Consider the following 18,686-nt stretch of genomic DNA (forward strand, 5'->3'; position numbering starts at 1 on the left):
GTTTAGTCAGTCTAATAAAAAAAGTCTAACTCAGAGTTGTCGACTGTCGAGTTTTTCACTCTGTCAATGCTGAAGACCTTTAGGCAAACAGTGCCATCTGGTGGTGAAAATTGTGGCTTTTTAAAACGCATCACTAAAAGAAATATAAAGGATTATAAAAAAAATAAAAATAAAAAGTGTCCACACCAGTTTACATAATAAGCCCATCTCATTCCTCTATGTCATCACAGGTTTATTAAGTGACTTTGTACAATACAAATGAAAAATAAAATTAAAAATACAGAGATGGAGTACATAGCCAAAGCAAATTGCGGTGTTGACACTTCATTTCCCACTGATCCGTTTCCACAAGAGTGAGTGAAATATTGTTTTGTTTTTGTTGTTGTTGTTTTTCTCAAAGCGTGTCCAGAAAAATCACTTTAAAATGTGAAAGTGTGTTTCCTTTCTTCCCCTAACAGTGGACGCCGCGCTCAAGTCTTTCAAAGACGATTTTTTCTAAACATACAAAAAAGAAGTTATGATGACCTCGGCTGGCTCGGTATATATATATAAAAATAAACTAAAAGTGAAATATAACACTTATGACATTATAAATGGTGGTCCAGGCCAGGGCTAGTGGAAATAGCTAAAGACAGAGGAGAAAAGAAAGCGTTACATTTTTAGAAAAAAAGATTCTTTAGCCATTTTCTTTGTATCTATAAAAAAAAGGCCCAAGGTGCATTTTTATTGTTTTTCTTGATTATACGTTTTATATGTTTGACACCATTTTTTCTTTGACTGTTGCACTGATAGGAGAAGTATTAAAAGGTTTACCATGTACACCCTAAACAAAAAGGATTAGTCAATAATGCCTTGTCCTCTTCTTACTTTAATACACGACAGAAGATCCGGTTAATGTTCATAAAATGTTACTTTTTATCTTTCCTGTAAACAAATAAAATGCACCAGAATGATTGTACAACAGTCAAGACATGTCTCGTGGGTCTTTTTTTTTGTATGTTTTTTTTGTCTGCAGTGCTCTCCATACAAATGTTCACGTCAGTCTTTTAAAAGCAACCTTGGGAGGAATAACAAAAGAGAAAGAGAGAGAGCAGCAAGTAAGGAGGGCTGGGGGGCAGTATTCAGTTATAACACAATAATAATAATAACATCAATAATAATAATAATTAAAAATAACAGGGGGTTGGCCCTGCTAAAAGAGGGTTATGTATGTGTTATACATGATGAGAGAGAGAGGGGGTGATGTCAGTGCCACACACTGGTGTCCTGACCGGCAACGTTGGCGAACAATAATAACTCGAGTTGGGGGGGGGGGGGGGGGGTGGTCCTGCCGACTGTCCTTTAAAATATTTTGCCTTTCTTTTTGTTTTTCTCCAGAGTTCTGCAGAAGAGAAAAGACACACACAAAGAAAAATCAGTTATTTTATTTTAACCTTTTTTTTTTTTTTCACTTTTAGTGGTGAACACACATCAGTATGTTAGTTATGTCTGTAGGCAACAGGTTATTAAAAATAGGAATCAAGGATTTTGACAGCAGGTAACTTGAGTTATAAATTCAAGGCACAATGTTATGACTCAATAAATAACTAAAAGTATGTCCCAATTGTATACATACTGCATGCAAACTATGTATTTTCTATGGGCAGCTGCAGTATGTAGTGTATTAAAAATAAATAGTTATTGATTAGGAGCACAGGGACAGTCCAGTGCAATTTTTTAAAAATTCAACAAATCCTTCTGCAGATCAGTCAGGTGGCCACAAGATGGCACTATTCCATTACTGTCCACCTTTTACCCTCCACTGAAACTCACGGTGTAGGTCAACCCCATAGTGCATGAGTGTGTGCTTCATGATTCTAGGAGCTTGAATGCTTGTGTTGGTGCAGACAGTCGGCTGAGTGATGGACAGTGTGACAGTGAGAGTGGTTGGTACCTGGACGCCTCCATTTTCTGCTGCTCCAGGCGCTGCTGGGACTCCCAGTTGGCTCTCTCGTCTTCAAACACGCGTCTCTTCTCCTCCAGCTCCTTGTGCTGGGCCTCCAGGTTCTTCTTCATCTGCTCATGACGCCGCTGAAGCTACAGACAGACAGACAGACAGACAGACAGACAGACAATATTAAATATTTTCAAAGATTCATATTTTAAAGGTTTATTTCTTTTTAGTTTTGACTGCATATTTCATTTAATTAGCATCGTCAGAAAAGCGGATAAGGAGTGAGTTATCACTGAAACATACAACCATAAAATGCCCCAAAATTTGGAAATCAAACAAGGAAATCATTCAAGAAAGATGTCAGTTTCCCCATCATCAGTGTGTTTGTGTGAGTGAGTGAGTGAGTGAGTGAGTGAGTGAGTGAGTGAGTGAGTGAGTGAGTGAGTGAGTGAGTGAGTGAGTGAGTGAGTGAGTGAGTGAGTGAGTGAGTGAGTGAGTGAGTGAGTGAGTGAGTGAGTGAGTGAGTGAGAGTTAGACAGACAGAGAGAGTGAGAGTGTGTGTGTGTGTGTTTTACCTCTGCTTCTGAGTCTTTGAGCTTCTGCACTTTTTCCTTGACTTTCATGTCAAACACCTGCTCCATTTCCATCTCCATCTTTTTCATCTTGGTCACATGCTCTCGCCGTTCCTCCTCCATCTGGGCCAGAGGACTCCTACACACACACACACACACACACACACACACAGACGAAAACACACACACACACACAAAAAGATATTTAGAGCAGCACTACCGAGCGTCACCAGCAACGGCCTGATACATTGTGTATTGTACAGTATTGTCGCCCATTATAAGAGTTGTCACAATAACAAGGATTTCATGACAGTGTTACAACAGTTTGGCTGGTAAAAACTGGTTTAACAAATGTACTTTTCTGCAAACAGCATTATATATCATTTTTAAAAGGTGTTTCCATGCCGATTTGAAACAGAAAAAAAAAGATAATTCGTAAGTTGTACGATTTTCTGTGATAATGTTTATAGAACGACATCAAACTGTAACTCTGTACAAATCTGGCTGTATTGTGACAACATTGGGCCTCGTTCACCAGAGGAATACAACAACATGTCGGGATTCAAGGAGGGAAAGTTAGAGGAAAGACGGGATCCAACAGGAAACCAAACCCTGAGAATTCTCTGGGAGCAAGAGGAAGAAGAACGCAATATCTGATGCAAGGAAAGGCACCTGTAGCACTGACTGTTAGTGCAGGTGGTGGGTTACATGTTAGTCAAGCTCATCAGGAGGTTTGGCTGCAGTGTAAGTCTACAGAGACAAGTCATGATACATGTGGAGGGGTTATTGTGATTTCGAAGAATGTATATTCAGGAATGACGACAGCATTCGCAGCAGTCTAATAAAATGACATAACGTGCAAAAAAATATAGAATATTTTATATATTTTGAACCCCTCCATATGTCTCATGTACAGGTCTCTGTTAATAACCCAAGCAAAGCCAAGAGTAGCAGCAGCGGATGGAGGCAGCAATGAATGAATACACCAGTGGGACGAATGACAGGATTTGTTGTTGGGGGAAAAAAATTATTAATGCATCACATTCATAGCTGTCAAACTATATTCATAAGTTTGGAAGTTTTGCAATTCACGGTTTCTGTCCTGCTGTTCCTGGAAATATCTACTGACAGGGGGGAAGTAGGGAGGGAGGGAGAGGGTAGGGGGGGGCAGACCTAAATCGACAGGGAGGAAATAAATACCCAAAATGCAGCAAACGGGAGAGAGAGAGTAGGAAAGGGTGCAGAGAAGAGCGAACGTCATAAATAAGGGTCTAAAAAATAGGTGAAAAAAATGACCACTTACATTCCTTCAACAGGGTCAAGTCTAAAAACCAAAAAAACACATACAACCAAAAACACACACACACACACATTCACACAAAAGCACGTACACAAAAACACACGCACACACACACACACACACACACACACGCACACAGCATGCAATAATGAGCTCATGCACTACTGTAGAATAAAACTATAAGACCTGTTCTGTGATTTTTCACTGCAAACGGGGGGAAAAAACTAAGCTTGGAAAAAATATAACAAACAATGTGGGCTTTGTGTGCTGAGTGTAAAGTACATTTAGCGTAAACTTTGTCAAATGTTTAGCTGTGTGTTAGCGTTAGCAGTGTGAGGCCTCTATTCAGCTGTAGAGCCAGAGCTTGAGCCGAGTGAGTATTAGCCATTTATTTGTGTCTACACGAATGAGGAAGCAGCGTGGTGCTTTGAATGAAAACTTGTGGCATGATTTGTATGCAAAGTGGTTAGAGGCCAGTGGCCACGACTAAAAGCACAAATCATTTTAGAGTTTGTCAAACATGGAAAACAGAGAATAAAATGAACAATGATTGAGATCCCCCCCAAACTTCAAACTTTTCCATTTACCTGGAACCTAAATACATGAGGATAGAAGCAAAACAAGTTGACAACAACTCAGCTATCTGCAAATACCTTCTACCAAACGCCAGTCATGTTGCTTTATGAGTTAATTAACCCCTTAACCCTAAGACCCTTTAAGCCCTGTTTAAATGCCATGTACAGTAGGACGGAATTGAATAACTGTTCTACAAACATCTTGTGTATTTGGTTCTGGGACTTACTTGGTGCACTGTTGCCCTTTAACCCTGTTGTTGTCCACTCCGTTGTAGGTGACGGCTGCCAGTTTCCCACTGCGGTAGTTTTCATAGTGGACGTTGTTTGTCACGTCCTTCAAGTCCTGCATGTGAGTTCTGATGGACAAAGACAAGGAATTCAAATCATTTAAAACACTCTCTGAGTAAACTGCTCTTATAGCTACAACACTGTCTACAATCTAGATTGCTATGCAACAATATAAGTCCCAGATCCCCTCAGTTTTGTTCAGCACCTGATGAGCATATCCCTGAGGATGGTGAAGTCGCAGTGGTCACTGTTTTCAACTAGAAGGAAAAAAACATGAAGTCAGTTATCAAAGCAAAAAAAAGATGTAACCTCAGACATCGTACTGTTCGTATACGGTGCCTAAATTCATTTGGATGCACCATTTCTTTCCATTTGTTTAACTGAGTTCCAGCATCAAAAATTATTTCACTGTGAACAAGCTCAACATTCACGTACCTTCTGCAACCCCCCAGGGGTATTGTCTCCCTCTGACCCGCTTGCTGTTCACCTCGATGATGGTGTTGCTTCCTACTACAGCCAAAGGCAACTTGTCCTGGCAAGAAGAGAAAGAAAATAACAGAAAAAACGATATTTAGTATTTTTTAACAAAAGTGTTTGAATCTGGTGTATCAAACTAGAAGGCATATTTAAAATGTCATGTACATGCAGTACCTTTATCTTCTTCACCAGCCTGTTCTCTTCTTCGTCATCCGTCTCGGGGAACTCGTAGATCTTGATTTTGTGCTCTTGGATTTCCCGCATGATCTGGAAGGAAAAGAGAGGATCTGTGAGTGATTTCATGCAAAACTAAATGGAAGTGGCTACAAAACCGAGCAGGTACCACCTTAGTGTAATGTGGAGTTTAACTTAGATTTATAGATTTATCTAATACCAAATCCTTGTAAAAGGCTGCAGTACATAATGTTTTCTATTGATACAGTGTAATATGAATCTGGCTGACAAACTCAAAATGGTACATTCTTTGTGGTCACACATGCTCTCCATACCCTGCTGTTGAGAAATGTTGATGTTTTATTTTTTCGGTCTTTGTTGTATTTATATGCATATTCAATTGACAGAAAACCTTCCAAACAGTACAGTACTTAGTTGCTCAAATAGCTGCAACATCAAAGAGGGTCTACTTTGTTTGGCCTTGCTGCGTGATGCACATTTTCTACAACATACCAATGACCACAGTAAAAAGGAAGAAAGGCCCTCCCGGATAGCTTTTCTTCAGTAGTACGGAGTCGTGGAAACCACTGACCTGTTTCTTGAACTGTTGGCATTCCTCGGGGGTGAGGGTGTCTGCTTTGGCGATCAGCGGGATGACATTGACTTTCTCATGCAATCGCTTCATGAACTCAATGTCCAAGGGCTTCAGTCTGCAAGGAGAGGAAGATTTTTTACACGGAGTTCAATACGTTGTGTCACTTTGTACATTGTATTGATCATTTCAAATGCAAAATAATCTATCAAGCTGTTGGAGAATGTATTGCTTGGTCATTACAGCAGGAAATGGGATATTTTGGGGCCTGACTAGCTTTTTGGTTTTGCCTTTGATCACGGCTTGCTCGGTTAGCGCTTCATTAAACAAAACAAGGACAAGTGAAGCCGAACCAAATATAGAAAAAGCATCCGTGACCGATGTTTGTATGTCTAACAAGAAAGACCTTGTACTCGTGAGAGAGCGTTTATATTCTTGGCCCTTTTACGGCTGAATAAACAACGTTTGGCATCATTGAGTTATAGCTTTCACTTTGTATTTGTACATACAATATAATTAACTGTTTATTGATGATTTGAGAGCATTGTGGAAGAGTTGGAGTCGATCCGCCCTGAAGCCGAAGAGTGGGATGCATTTTGTTGTCACGACGCCAAGAGACATGTAGGTCAACTCAAAGCACAATGCTGCACAGATGTTCTGAAGAAAACCCAAACGCAACAGCTGACAACAACTGTTATTGACCGACAGAAGAGCAATTTAAATCTATTTACTGGTTCTATCCGTCCCATTAAAAAAAACTGTAAAGTGCGTTTTCATTGATTGCTTTCTTTGTAACTCAAAAGAAGAAAAAGTCAAGAGTTTTAACTGCTTTGACCCTACGCGAACTGACCATGAGAAAGAGCTTAGCCCAAAAACATCCCAGTCAGCATCCATCATCAGCCTACGCTAAACATGTCCCTTACTTAAGAGGGATCAAATATCTACCCAAAACAAGCACATTTCCCAAACTGTGCTATACAAATAGGGTAAAATAGTTTGTGAGCGAAAAAGACTGAAATATCATATACAATCATAATTTATATATTTGTTAAATTATTTATACAACAATGACTTCCTTAATTAATTGTTTGGTCGATTTAATGGCAGAAAGGAGTGAAAAAAGCCTGTCATCACAATGTGAAAATTGCAGAATACAATTTTTTTTTTAAAAGGTTCAAATTCTAAATGATCTGTAGCAGAGGTCGAAGATCTTACATCAGTCAATTCCTTATCAGTGGCACTGATCGATTGCTGCTCAGTGTTTCCCCTAGAATTTTTTTTAGGCCCGGTGGTAAGAGCTGATAAAGAGTATGCGTGCCGCGTGCGTACCAAATTTCTAGAAGAAATTGACCAAAACGAACCCCATTTGGGATGAGCCTCTTTTGACAGCCTGTTAAAAATGAGGGCATAGGGTTATGCTTTCACATTCAGTACGTTTGTACATGTGGTGTTTCTCACAGGATTTTTAGATCCTGCTGGGTGAGAATGGACATTCTAGGGGGGTCTGGGGGCATCCCCCTGCAGAAGAAAACCTTATCCTTTTTAAAGTTAAATGCATCAATCTGGTGCACTTTGAGAGGCGAAATCTGATTAATTCTGTGCTCTGTAAACAACATATGCCCTGCCTATAACTATTTTCTGTAATAATTTGGAGACACAAGCCACGTAAACTATTGAAGAAAAACACATGGATTTCAATAAAAAAACAATAAACACTAAGATCTAATATAGACAGGTCCTGTTTAGACTCATTTCTGGAATAATCTGAATCACCTCACCTTGAAGCTAGCCTATTGAAAAATGTTCTTTATTTTTTTTTAATGCAAATAGCCTTGTTGAAAATAAATGAATTAACATAGGCTACACATCATGATTAGCCTATCAACATGTGTGCTACATAAGGCAAATTCCCTATTCCGACCATTATATTTCATCTAGCCTATTTCTCAATTTAAAACATACAAATAAAGTAGCATTGAAAATACAAAAACATAAAGCTTGTAGGCCTACAATAGCCTGCTGTTTTCAAGATAACTTGACAGTTAAAACAATAAATAAATTAATATGTCCCTTGAAAATAAATGAATGCTTTTCTGAGAATGTCAAAGGCAGTAGCAGTGTGGCACTTCGGTAAACTTACTGAAACGAGTGCATGCCGTTTTTTTCAGCGCTGTCTCAGCTGTTGATACAGATTGGTTGTGTTGCCACGGCGACGTACCGATTTTAACTTTCTAAACTTTGCGCAGCACTTTTTCCTGTTCAACGTCCCTGTTACTGAGTCCTTAGTATCTCCATAGAGCAGGCGCTGGTTTTATTTTCGCCACTAGTTCAACGTTTGCTTGCTAGTCATGCTCCTGCTCATTGTCTTCCGTGTTTTAACAAGTGCGCACCCGCACCGAATACACACGCGCATCGCGCCGCGCGCAGACACACATACACACACGCAGACACACAGATCAGCTGATGGGATGATCAGACGAGAGGTTGTAAAGACAGGCGCACACGAGGGGTAGACCGACAGTGCCGCGCAGACGCTCGCATATTATTATTACGGAATCAATGAAAAATTGATAATCATTTTTTTTTTTTTATTATTATTTTTTTTTAAAGTTAGGCTGCTGTTGGCCTGGCGGGGGGTCCCGTTGGCCTGGCGGCCCCGCCAGGCCTGTACAATGGTAGGGGAAACACTGCTGCTACCTTGTTTTTTGTTTGTTTTTCAAAGTCTTTCCTATGATCATTTAATCAACCGACGTGGGTGTCACCGTCCTCAAAGCTTTCAGAAAAACTAAGGCGTCAGAGAGTCAATGTCCAGATTGTCTTTCAGTGTTGGAGGTCATTTTGCTTCAGTGAGGGCAGTCAGCTGGCGTTATGAGGGGATGCTGTGTGTGTGTGTGTGTGTGTGTGTGTGTGTGTGTGTGTGTGTGTGTGTGTGTGTGTGTGTGTGTGTGTGTGTTATAAAGCATATGCTGCCCATCCTCAAGGCTAGCGCCCTTCTTGTGTGGATACAGAGGACGAGCTTGTGCAAACACAATGTCTCACAGAGGACGGAGTAGAACGCGAGGAGAGAGCAGAGGACAGAGGCTTCTTCGTTGTTCACAGTAAGTCACGTCACGGTCAACAGCTTGAAGGGCATGTGAGCACACGGCCACTTGCATTTACACAGACTGGGTAGGTCACCACAACAGACACTAGCCTCCACTACACTGGCAAACACATGGAAGAGTATTAGCATGTTTTTTTTTAAAGTTATGCATGTAGAGAATACACCTCGACAAATGCATCGTTTGTGTTTAAATACAGTTGTTCTTATGAGTTATTGATACCGGAGGTTCAAATCTGTCAGAATTTTTCCAGCTATACTACAGTCTTTACAGGTCAAGTTGATACACAATGTTGTATGTGGTCTTTATTCCATCATATTCCATATAAGGGCATACTGAGAAAAAACAACCTCCTCTTGTAATTTGTTCCCCCCTGTTTGGTGGCCCTAATACTCTTTCATACAAACAGCATAAGCTCCTTTAGTATTTTTTTAAGACTAGGGGGCAAGCTTTTTTATTATCAGCCTTTCAAAAAAATCCTCCATGCAATTAAATTAGTTTTTGGCCAAATACCATTGTGTTTGTGAGTGCAGGAAATATTCTCTGCTGGTTCTCTATTCGAATACTCCCACACTTCTTCACTCTTTGACTCAATTGTGCACTAGACACGTACTACGCTCCTTTAAAAAGAAAGACAAGATCAGCACATCTGAGCTGTCAGCTGGCTAGGATCTGGCGGCTGCTGAATAATATACAGTACAATTTAAATTCCACACAGTCAGGTCTTTATGAGACATTTGGTGATCACTATCATCAACATCATCATCTGAATAGCTTCGGTCCCCCCATTTTTTTCTTTTACAAGCTTCAAATGTTAACCCTTATTTTGCAAGAAGACCTTACTCATAGTCTCACAGGAGCATTTATTGTATAGCAATGGCCCAAGGGGGAGAGCAGTGTAGTAGGACATAGAGTAAGACAAAACAAATCAGGAAGGAGCATGACTAGCATCACCACAGCTTCCAGCTGACGGCCAAAATACTTTTTTTTTTCCTTATCTATTACTATAATTGATGTATTTGTATGTATTTTTTTCACATTTTGTTTTTCCTTTAAGGCTTCTTATCAAAAGGTTGTGTTAGAAGGTATCTCTTGCAGGAAGCGTTTTATGGTGCTGTTGTTTTTTCCAATGACTGCACAGGGATCTGCAGCACCACGCATCACCACTTCCAGTCACAAACCTGCGTCTCTGACCTTTGGAACTCTCGCTTCCCTCCTCACAATATATTTTACTCATTTCCTCTCACTGTCTGCCTTTCCTCTTCAAAACCACTATCTCTCTGCAGTCCCCATTCTTTGTACTGAACCAGGAAGTGACAATCCAAGAGCTGGTCTCTCATTGGTTCTGCCCAAAACTAACAATATGGGTGGTGTAGGATGCTCTGGAACAACAGGGTCCACAAAACAGAACAGAAATAGGGCATTAGTTTGCAGACTCACCCGTGTCCCGACGGGGCGATGAAATACAGGCAGCAGTGGATTCGGCTGTCGGGCATCTGTCGTCTGTTCACCCGGGATTCTGAGTTCAGGTAATCCTCGAACTTGCTGTCTATGTGGTCGATGATCGGCTGCCAGCTGCACAACACAGATTAAAAAAACAAATCAAATCAAAAATCAACTTTATTTATAGAGCACATTTAAAAACAATCAAAGCTGGAAAAGGTGCTTAACATTTAAACATTGTGAGTAATAAAACAATCCACAAGCTAGAGAGATCGTAAAGCCTGAGTGGTAGGACATAAGTGAGGAAGAAGAACAGACGTATACAGCTAAAAGCATTAAAAGAAAAATATGGTCCAAGGAGTTGGCAGAATTAAACTGGGGCCTAAAAGTTCAAAGAGTAAAAGAATAACAAACAATTCCCCACGCAGACCCAGAATTGTTCCCTGAATTAAGGATAGCAGAGAGGGGCTTTGAGCGTTCAAAATGAAGACATATGATTTGTGGTGAACTGTGGTGATCCCTTACCAGTTGCTGTTGTCGACAGCATCTCCGAACCCTGGGGTGTCGACTATAGTGAGCAACAGCTGGACGCCGCCCTCCTTTATTAAAACTTTGGCCTGCTCCACCTGACACAGGAGGAAGAATGAAGGGCACGTCAATGTGTGGAACAAAACATTTTAATTATGGAGGTGCAACGATTGACCGAGCGGTCGATAGATCGGCGCAAAGAGGCTTCTGAATTTAATTTAGTCAGTTACAAAAACCATCAACAAAATGGAAGCAGGAGTGTGAAATCAGTATCATAGTGAGCTATGCATAGCATGACAGATCACATATTTCACATGGAAAACACTTAAACCCAGCAGCATGTCGCAACACGCCGTGTCACACTGTGCTATTAGCCAACTATGTTGACAAACCACAAGCGTCTGCAGATAGTGCTGATGATGCTGTCAGTCAGGAGCCAGACAGGTAAAGTGCAGCACTCCAGGCCCTCAGTCAACGTACAGGACGGGGTTGTGTAATTATGGCAGATGGCTTTTATGGCTGCAGCTGACAGCGAGACTGACTCCTCTAACCTTTGTGAGAACCTGCTCATCTCAAAGCGTCACTCAAACCCAGACGCAGAGAGTGCAGTCAAAATGACTTCATTACAAATCAAGTCGGCCGTTAACAGAACTGTATGTTATTCAAAAATGTTGTCTATATGAAATATGTCTAATGTTAGTTGGTTTTGCACTGTTGGACGGTAGAAAAGGTATTTTGTTTTTTTCATGTATGGAAGTACACAAAAAAAAATACTAAAAATAAACTAACCTACAATCTTTGTCCACCAGTTCGCCTGACATATGGTCAGAAAAGCAAAAATTATTATTTCCATTTAACAAAAGGAGACCACGATTATTAACGTTTTTGGGCACTGTAACACTGTAATACACAATGTCTTATATAAGCAGTGCATTCACGTGTGGTTTCATTCAAATATGTTATGTAAATAATCTTCCAGTTGCTGCTGTAACCGTTAACCAACAAGCCAAGACGTTTAATGTTACTTTATTTAGCTTAAAATACTTGAATACAGTTCATTTCCAGCTGAAAAAACACAAATTACCAACTAAACATTTCATATGCCACTAACACAGATGTGCTATGAGACGCCGCAGACTATGTATTGGTGGTTTCTGTGGTCACATTTAAATAGAATGTCAAAATGATGGTTTAGAAAGCTGCCAAAGCCATTAATGGGTTACAAAATCTGAACAGCCGAAGCATAACAGCATTTCAATGTTGTTTATTTAACTGTGTGATTTTTCAGCTCTGATATTTGATATATATAATTTAAACAAAGGCAATTCCACCTCTGTTTCGGCATTGAACGTTTACGGCAGCACACGCTAAAGCTGCGGTTGTGTGTGGAATAGTTCGACATTTTGTATTTTTAGCTTTTTACCTCACTCTCCGGCTCAAGAAAAGTTGACAGAGATCTTACATTTAACTCATTTTGATAAAGAAAAAAGGGGCAAAGGTTGCTCATACAGGTTAGCTCAAACACTGGTAGTCAAGGGGGGCCAGTCAGAAGATGAACTATACAACATCAGTAAAGGCTCCTATGGGCTTGTTGGGACTTGTTTATTAAACATGTTATGCTGCGCTCTATATTTTTTTTACGATATGTAATTTTAGAATCAAATACATACTGGAAGGAAACCAGGAAGTGCCCATGAAGTCTCTCTTATCCGACACTGCGGTGGAGTTAGTTTGAATTGTGACTAACCTCACCACTAACACCCCAGCTCAAATATTACCGGTAAATGCATTTGTCAAAACCTACCTGTACAGTCTTTTTGATTCGATGAGAAGGTCCCGGATACTCTGCTGAATACAGGTCTGTTAGGAATAGCGAGTTGATCAACGTGGATTTGCCCAACCCCGACTCGCCTGAAAGCACAAGACAAAGACATCAGAATTTCAGGAATTCTGTTAACTATATTCTTCATGTAATACTAGAAAGAATTGGCCAGATTGTAAAGCATGGCGTCACTTGGAATGACATATTGAAAAAACCTTATCACAAAAACCCAAGCTCCTCGTCATTTATCCACACAAAGTTCCCTGTTGACATCCTACAGACAACCAAAGGAAAGGGCATGCGCCTTTTAAAAAGGATGAGACTGACATTTGCCCAAGACATTAATCCATTTGTGTTAGCAGTTTAAAGGCTAAGGACACAACACAGACAATGGCTCTTGTTATGTGCAGCTGACTGGCGTTGGGGCTTCTCAAGCGCTTTGGTTTGCCATTGTGTGCCCAGTTTCCAAGCTCCCAATGAAAAGGATCATTAGTGGAAAACGACCACTGACACTGGCTGCCTTGGCTGATGGCCACGAGTCAATATTTAACAAGCTGCCATTTACACCAGAGCTACAGTCAGAGGGTAATGTCTGTGGAGCGAGTATTGGAGCCTGTGTTTGTCCAACATTGTATGTGGGCAGTGTAACTATGTGCCATGGGTAAGAGCCGGGAGCAGCAAATAACCTAATAACAGCCATCAACATGATACAATCTCTCAACAAATAGCTTTTTTGTCCATGATGTAATAAGTTATTACATTGGTATTTGAAAAAGGCAATAGTACAGGGTAAGTATAACAGAATTGTTATGCTAACATCAAATAAATCAGAAATGACATAAATAAAGTATACTAGTCATTATTTGCTCTAATAATGTAGGCTAATAATTTATTAGATTATGGGCAAAAAGTTCTTGCATTGTTAGTTCAGAGCTGTTATGATGTTATGGGAAAGTTTTTTCATTATCGTCTTTTATTACATTAAAAAGTGAAAGATTAGTATGTTATCAGCCATTCTAACATTAGTGGTTGTACTGCTACGTCGCTTTTTGAATGTACTGCATTATGAAGACATGATGAGCCTGTGAAATGATCTGCTCTGAATGTGTGAAGTGAACATGTTGCTGGGTCACGTGTTGGACAGACGTTCCAGTCCCATCTCTCTCCTTCCCTTCCTCTATCTATCTTTCTTCCTCCTTTCCTCTCTCTCTCTCTCTCTCTCTATCACACAAACCACACGGTGACGCACTGCGTTGCACGGCGGGGACATGTGGGCTCACAGCTCGTCGCAGCCCAAAAAAATCTGAATATTGTGTGTTTGCGTGTGCGTGTGCGTTTGTGTGTGTGTGTGTGTGTGTGTGTGTGTGTGTGTGTGTGTGTGTGTGTGTGTGTGTGCATGCGTATGTCCGTGCAAGAGGGTGATACCACTAGAACAATGGCAAGCATTTAACTATCAACAAGCCCAAATGACCTCCTTTATTTTTCCCTGTTGTTTGATGAAATGCCAGTTGTAGCTTTTCGTAAATTATTCCCAAGATGAAGCTATTTGTCTCAAACACAGTTTAGCCTTCACAGGACCCAAAGGAACACTTGGTCATTATCCAGCAGCTTTTAAAGATGACGCTGCAGAGAACAGGAGTAGGCAACATCTGAGTCCCAAGCCTGTGTTCCAAATCACATCCTATTTCTTTTTACTATTCTACCTACTACAGCTGACCATATAAAGTATGTATAGTTAGCGTGCAGTAGGCAAACAATTAGGACATCATTTTATGATAACATCAGGCCTTTAACTTGCTTTTTGCTTATATATCCTTCGCATCACTTGTTTTTTACTCAGCGGCTCTGTCGATGTGACTTCCACTGTGCAATGGATTGTGGGTCAGACATGCCAAAAAAAAAGCATGCTGATTTGATTTCCACACTAAAAGATACGACCGGATGTAGTAGGGCATCCAAGTATTCTTTAGCATGCTGCATCTGACCACATGTATTGGAACATCCTAAATCTTTTTCTACCATACTAAACAGCAGGGAAGTATGGGTATTGGAACGCAACCTTTGTTATAAAGATGTCCTATACAAGTATCTAATAAAAGCGAAAATTTATCAGCAGCACTTAAAGCTAAAAGCCCGTAGGAACAAAGTGTCGTGAACGCAGCGGGCAGATATGCTATTCTTAGGAGGCGCGCTGGGTACAAATTCTGCCGTTCCCACCACAGGAAATGGTTTTGACCCGAGGAAGCATTTTCCCTCCAAACAGTTACTGATCAGCCGAGGAGGATCTTGGCCCAGTGTCAAAGACCACATCCAAGAATGTCTGCATTTCTGATCTGCTGAGTGCAGCTCCAGATCCCAAATGTTTTCTTCACTGGGACACAGAGTCAAGGGCCTGACACCAAAGATTAATTCAAATAACAGCAGTGCAACAGTCCCCTCCTTGCTGACTCAGCAATTAACACTACAAAGCTGGGGCCATGGCCCTTCTGTATAAATATGGCTACACACACGCTCACACACACAATCTGTCTCTCGCTCTCGAAAAACAAACCACAGTGAAGGACTTTAAAATGTCAACCGCAACAAATACAATGAAATGATTCATATAAAATAGAGGACTGACTGAGCAGCGTGTGTTTCTTACCAACAACCATCAGCGTGAACTCAAAGCCTCTCTTCACAGACTTCCTGTACACTTGGTTGGGGAGGCTGGCAAAGCCGACATATCCTTCCAGATTCTTTTGCTGCTGTAAGACAGAAAAACACACATCAAAACCATGAAAAAATATATGAACTTGCACCCCCGCTTTAGCTGCAAAGATTAGAAGAAGCATTTCCCACACTGCCAAAAAAACTGAAATACACTTCTAAATCTCCTAACAACCTCAACCCTTGTGTTCCCACTTGAAGAAGATTTAATCGTAGACTCAGCGTTGGACCGTTTCTAATACTTACATCACAAGACAGATCCCACTAATACTGAGTGAAATGTTCAAATCCCAGATAGCAACATTCGGGACGGTGTTGTGCATGTCATGTCATAATTTTGAAGGACATAGTTTGTACACAGCAATCTTGAGTAAAATTTCCAAATTACACTATTGAATGCTGCTGGTCTATATGCAACAGTTGAACAAAAATAATAATAATACTGTCCAGGAATTTAAAGCATTTAAAAGATAATTATTGTACTCACAGCTGATTTGTGGACATCAATGAAAGGAGGTCCCAGGGTGCAGGAGGGAAGGCCGGCGTTTCCAGGGTCAGAAAGCAGCAAGGGAGAGAGAGCACAAAAACAAAAAAAAAGCAACAGAGAATCAATCTCAGCTCAGGCCATCTGACAAACAACAAACCATTCTGTCTACTCTCCAGAATCCCTTTCCCAAGCTGAGGAGAAGCAAAGCCTTCGGCAGAATGCTTCACAATCTGTTGTGCCAGAACAACAGAACACAGAAGATTTGGCCAGTGTGTGTGGTACATATTCCACTCCACTTGCTCCTTTAATGTCACTAGCACCATAAAGCAACAAGGCCCATTCAAAGTAGTTGCAGCATTTTGTTTTTTTCGCCTGTGGCTATGAGAGGATTTCTCGTGGCACACAAAAACAACCTCCACATTTCTTCTGTGTGACGTTATGACATCATGAAATGCTGATTTGCCAACAGGATGTGCTGTTTAAGGTCAGCAGCATCCTACAGCGCCAGTTTGTGTGAATCATTTTACGTTGGATTTTGCACAAAGGTTACATTGCAAACTACCACAGTCTCTTTTTTTTTAAGATAAAAAAATGTATTTAAAAATCTGAGGTAAAAATGTAATGTCTGTCATTTTAAAGTGACAGCTGCCTGTTTCCTTTCCGGCAGTGTCTGACAGACAGGTGTTCTAAAGGAAGTGGTGGGAAGTTACAGTTGACTTGTGCAGATTTTTTTTAAACATAGCATAGTCTGAGGTTAAAGATTCTGACTACGAGATTAAGCCAATGATCTTGAAAAAAAGTCAAAACATGAACTGTGATGTAGCAGATCCACTTTAATCCAGATTAGAAGGCTGCGTAACCTCCTATTACCTCGACGTGGCCAGTGTCAACCATCCCGCTGGTTGGGCTTTCACTGCCTATTAACCTAGATGCTGCTGCAACCGATGCAGTTCAATCAAACTATTGATCACACTAGGCTAATGCAACTCATCCAATTTACATTGAGTCACACACGTAGCGGTTCTCTTACCAATCAATCAAAATGTATTTTTATAGCACTTGACTTTTCAAACAAATCGCTTTTACAATTGATTGCAATCAAGGAAAAAGGAAAAAATGGATGTGGAGACCAATGCACGCGCTAAGCAATAAAGTACAAGTAGTTCAAATTATAACAGATAAGAAGCAGTCAATAAAATAACAAAAACAACAAGATACTAAATAAAATCTAGACTAAAGAGATGTATCTTTAAAAGTATCACTTATGTATGTTTACGGATTTTTATTTTATGGTCTCTTCTATATGCTTTCTTTCTGTCATGCTCTAATGCCTTTCTATTTAGTTTATCTTTGAAATGGCTTTCTTTAGAACGAGAAGTTCGACTCTATTTCAACTTATTTCTACTATTTACTATTATTATTATTTTGTGTTTTCTATTACATCTTATTTGACTATCATGTTGGGCTTTGTTGTCATAGTTATCCTCGATTAATTATAGCAGTCTTTCCCGGTTTCTATGTATTCCTATTCTAGTGTGAAGGAATTTGAGTTGCATTCCTTGTATGAAAGGTGCAATACAAATACATTTTACTATTAGTATGAATGCATCCAACCATGTATGTACCATCTCGAGCACACAAACGACAAAAACTGGTCGTGTAAAGAAAGCAATTACATATGATCTTCATGGAGAAAACTCATCATTGAGCATAAAGTGGGACTATCACATCTTATCTCATGTAAATAAAAATCGAAAGATCAAAAACACAAAGGCACCACAGCTCACATACAGTATCGTTACATGTTCGTTTCCCCTAAATTCACACAAGTTAGCATTCGTGATTGTATTAATCCAACATACGGCATCAATGTAGCTGGTCAAGTCAAATTAGTAGTATTAAAAGACAAACTGAATCTGTCACTCCAACATGAGTGTTAAAGTGGTGTATTAGGTTAGTCCACTGAAATACTTTACAAGGTAAAGACAGGAAACGACACTCCCGTTAGGTTATACCAAGGCTACCACTTAGCTAGCTAGCTTAGCAACCCATCCAATTGGGCGTTGGTTGCTCAGACAACTGCAGAAGCTAAAATACCGAATTGTTCAAATACTGAATACAATCCAACGCAAACCACCACAGTTTGGAGATCATAACAAGGGGTTTACTGAATAAGTTGTGACAGTATCCGAGTGCTGCGGTCTCACCCATAACGTTGACGCTCCCTGCCGCCTCAAAACCGATCATTCACGAGCCGACATTCCTCCTTCTCACTACATTTGCTGGAGTTGCGCACGACGAGGCACGCAGAACCGCTCGAGCTCAAAGTATCTACGTCGAAAGACTGGCGTAAACGTTACGTGAATCACAAAGGGAGGAACAACTCCAATCTCGCGATAACCCAGAATTCTTTTCACTACCACTATGTTCTCGCGATAACTAACAGTTAGCAGGACTGTTTTCTTTTTTTTTTTAAAGTGGAACAATTTTCTTTTTGAGCATGCTAAACTAATTACACTTCCCACTGGAGGACCGTTACAGACATATAATTTTTTTTTAAATAAAATATAAAATAAATAATAAAAAATGCCTACAATAATTTTTTTGAGCATTTTATGCCATGTTTATTTATTTATGTATTTGTTTTTTATAACACCTCCCACTCAGTATGTAGAGTACCAAAAC

General features: G+C 40.2%; 1 protein-coding gene across 2 annotated transcripts; it reads right to left on the reverse strand.

The window, feature by feature from the left end:
• Positions 1–215: 215 nt before the first annotated feature.
• On the reverse strand, positions 216–15,546 carry septin7b (septin 7b). Of its 2 annotated transcripts, XM_080040275.1 has the most exons (13): positions 15,450–15,546; positions 12,788–12,894; positions 10,981–11,081; positions 10,453–10,587; positions 5,912–6,029; positions 5,320–5,412; positions 5,104–5,200; positions 4,874–4,925; positions 4,608–4,736; positions 3,809–3,829; positions 2,509–2,644; positions 1,934–2,076; positions 216–1,381 (listed from the first exon to the last, which is right to left on the reverse strand). In XM_080040275.1, exons 1-13 carry the CDS (start codon positions 15,457–15,459, stop codon positions 1,342–1,344), a joined length of 1,182 nt encoding a protein of 393 aa, XP_079896401.1. In that variant the 5' UTR covers positions 15,460–15,546; the 3' UTR covers positions 216–1,341. The 2 variants fall into 2 exon arrangements, with proteins under 2 accessions (XP_079896401.1, XP_079896402.1); XM_080040276.1 differs by lacking the exon at positions 3,809–3,829.
• Between the last annotated feature and the right edge of the window lie 3,140 nt (positions 15,547–18,686).

Source organism: Ammodytes marinus (genome assembly GCF_949987685.1).
Source record: "Ammodytes marinus genome assembly, chromosome: 13".
Lineage (NCBI taxonomy): Eukaryota > Metazoa > Chordata > Actinopteri > Uranoscopiformes > Ammodytidae > Ammodytes > Ammodytes marinus.

What these genes read in the sequence shown, in the direction of transcription:
- septin7b (XM_080040275.1), bottom strand. An exon ending in ATCGCCCCGTCGGGACACGG is followed by an intron (nt 6,030 to 10,452) that starts GTGAGTCTGCAA and finishes CTCTCCTTGCAG; the next exon opens with ACTGAAGCCCTTGGACATTG. An exon ending in AAAGGGCAACAGTGCACCAA is followed by an intron (nt 3,830 to 4,607) that starts GTAAGTCCCAGA and finishes TTTGGTTTTTAG; the next exon opens with ACTTGACCCTGTTGAAGGAA.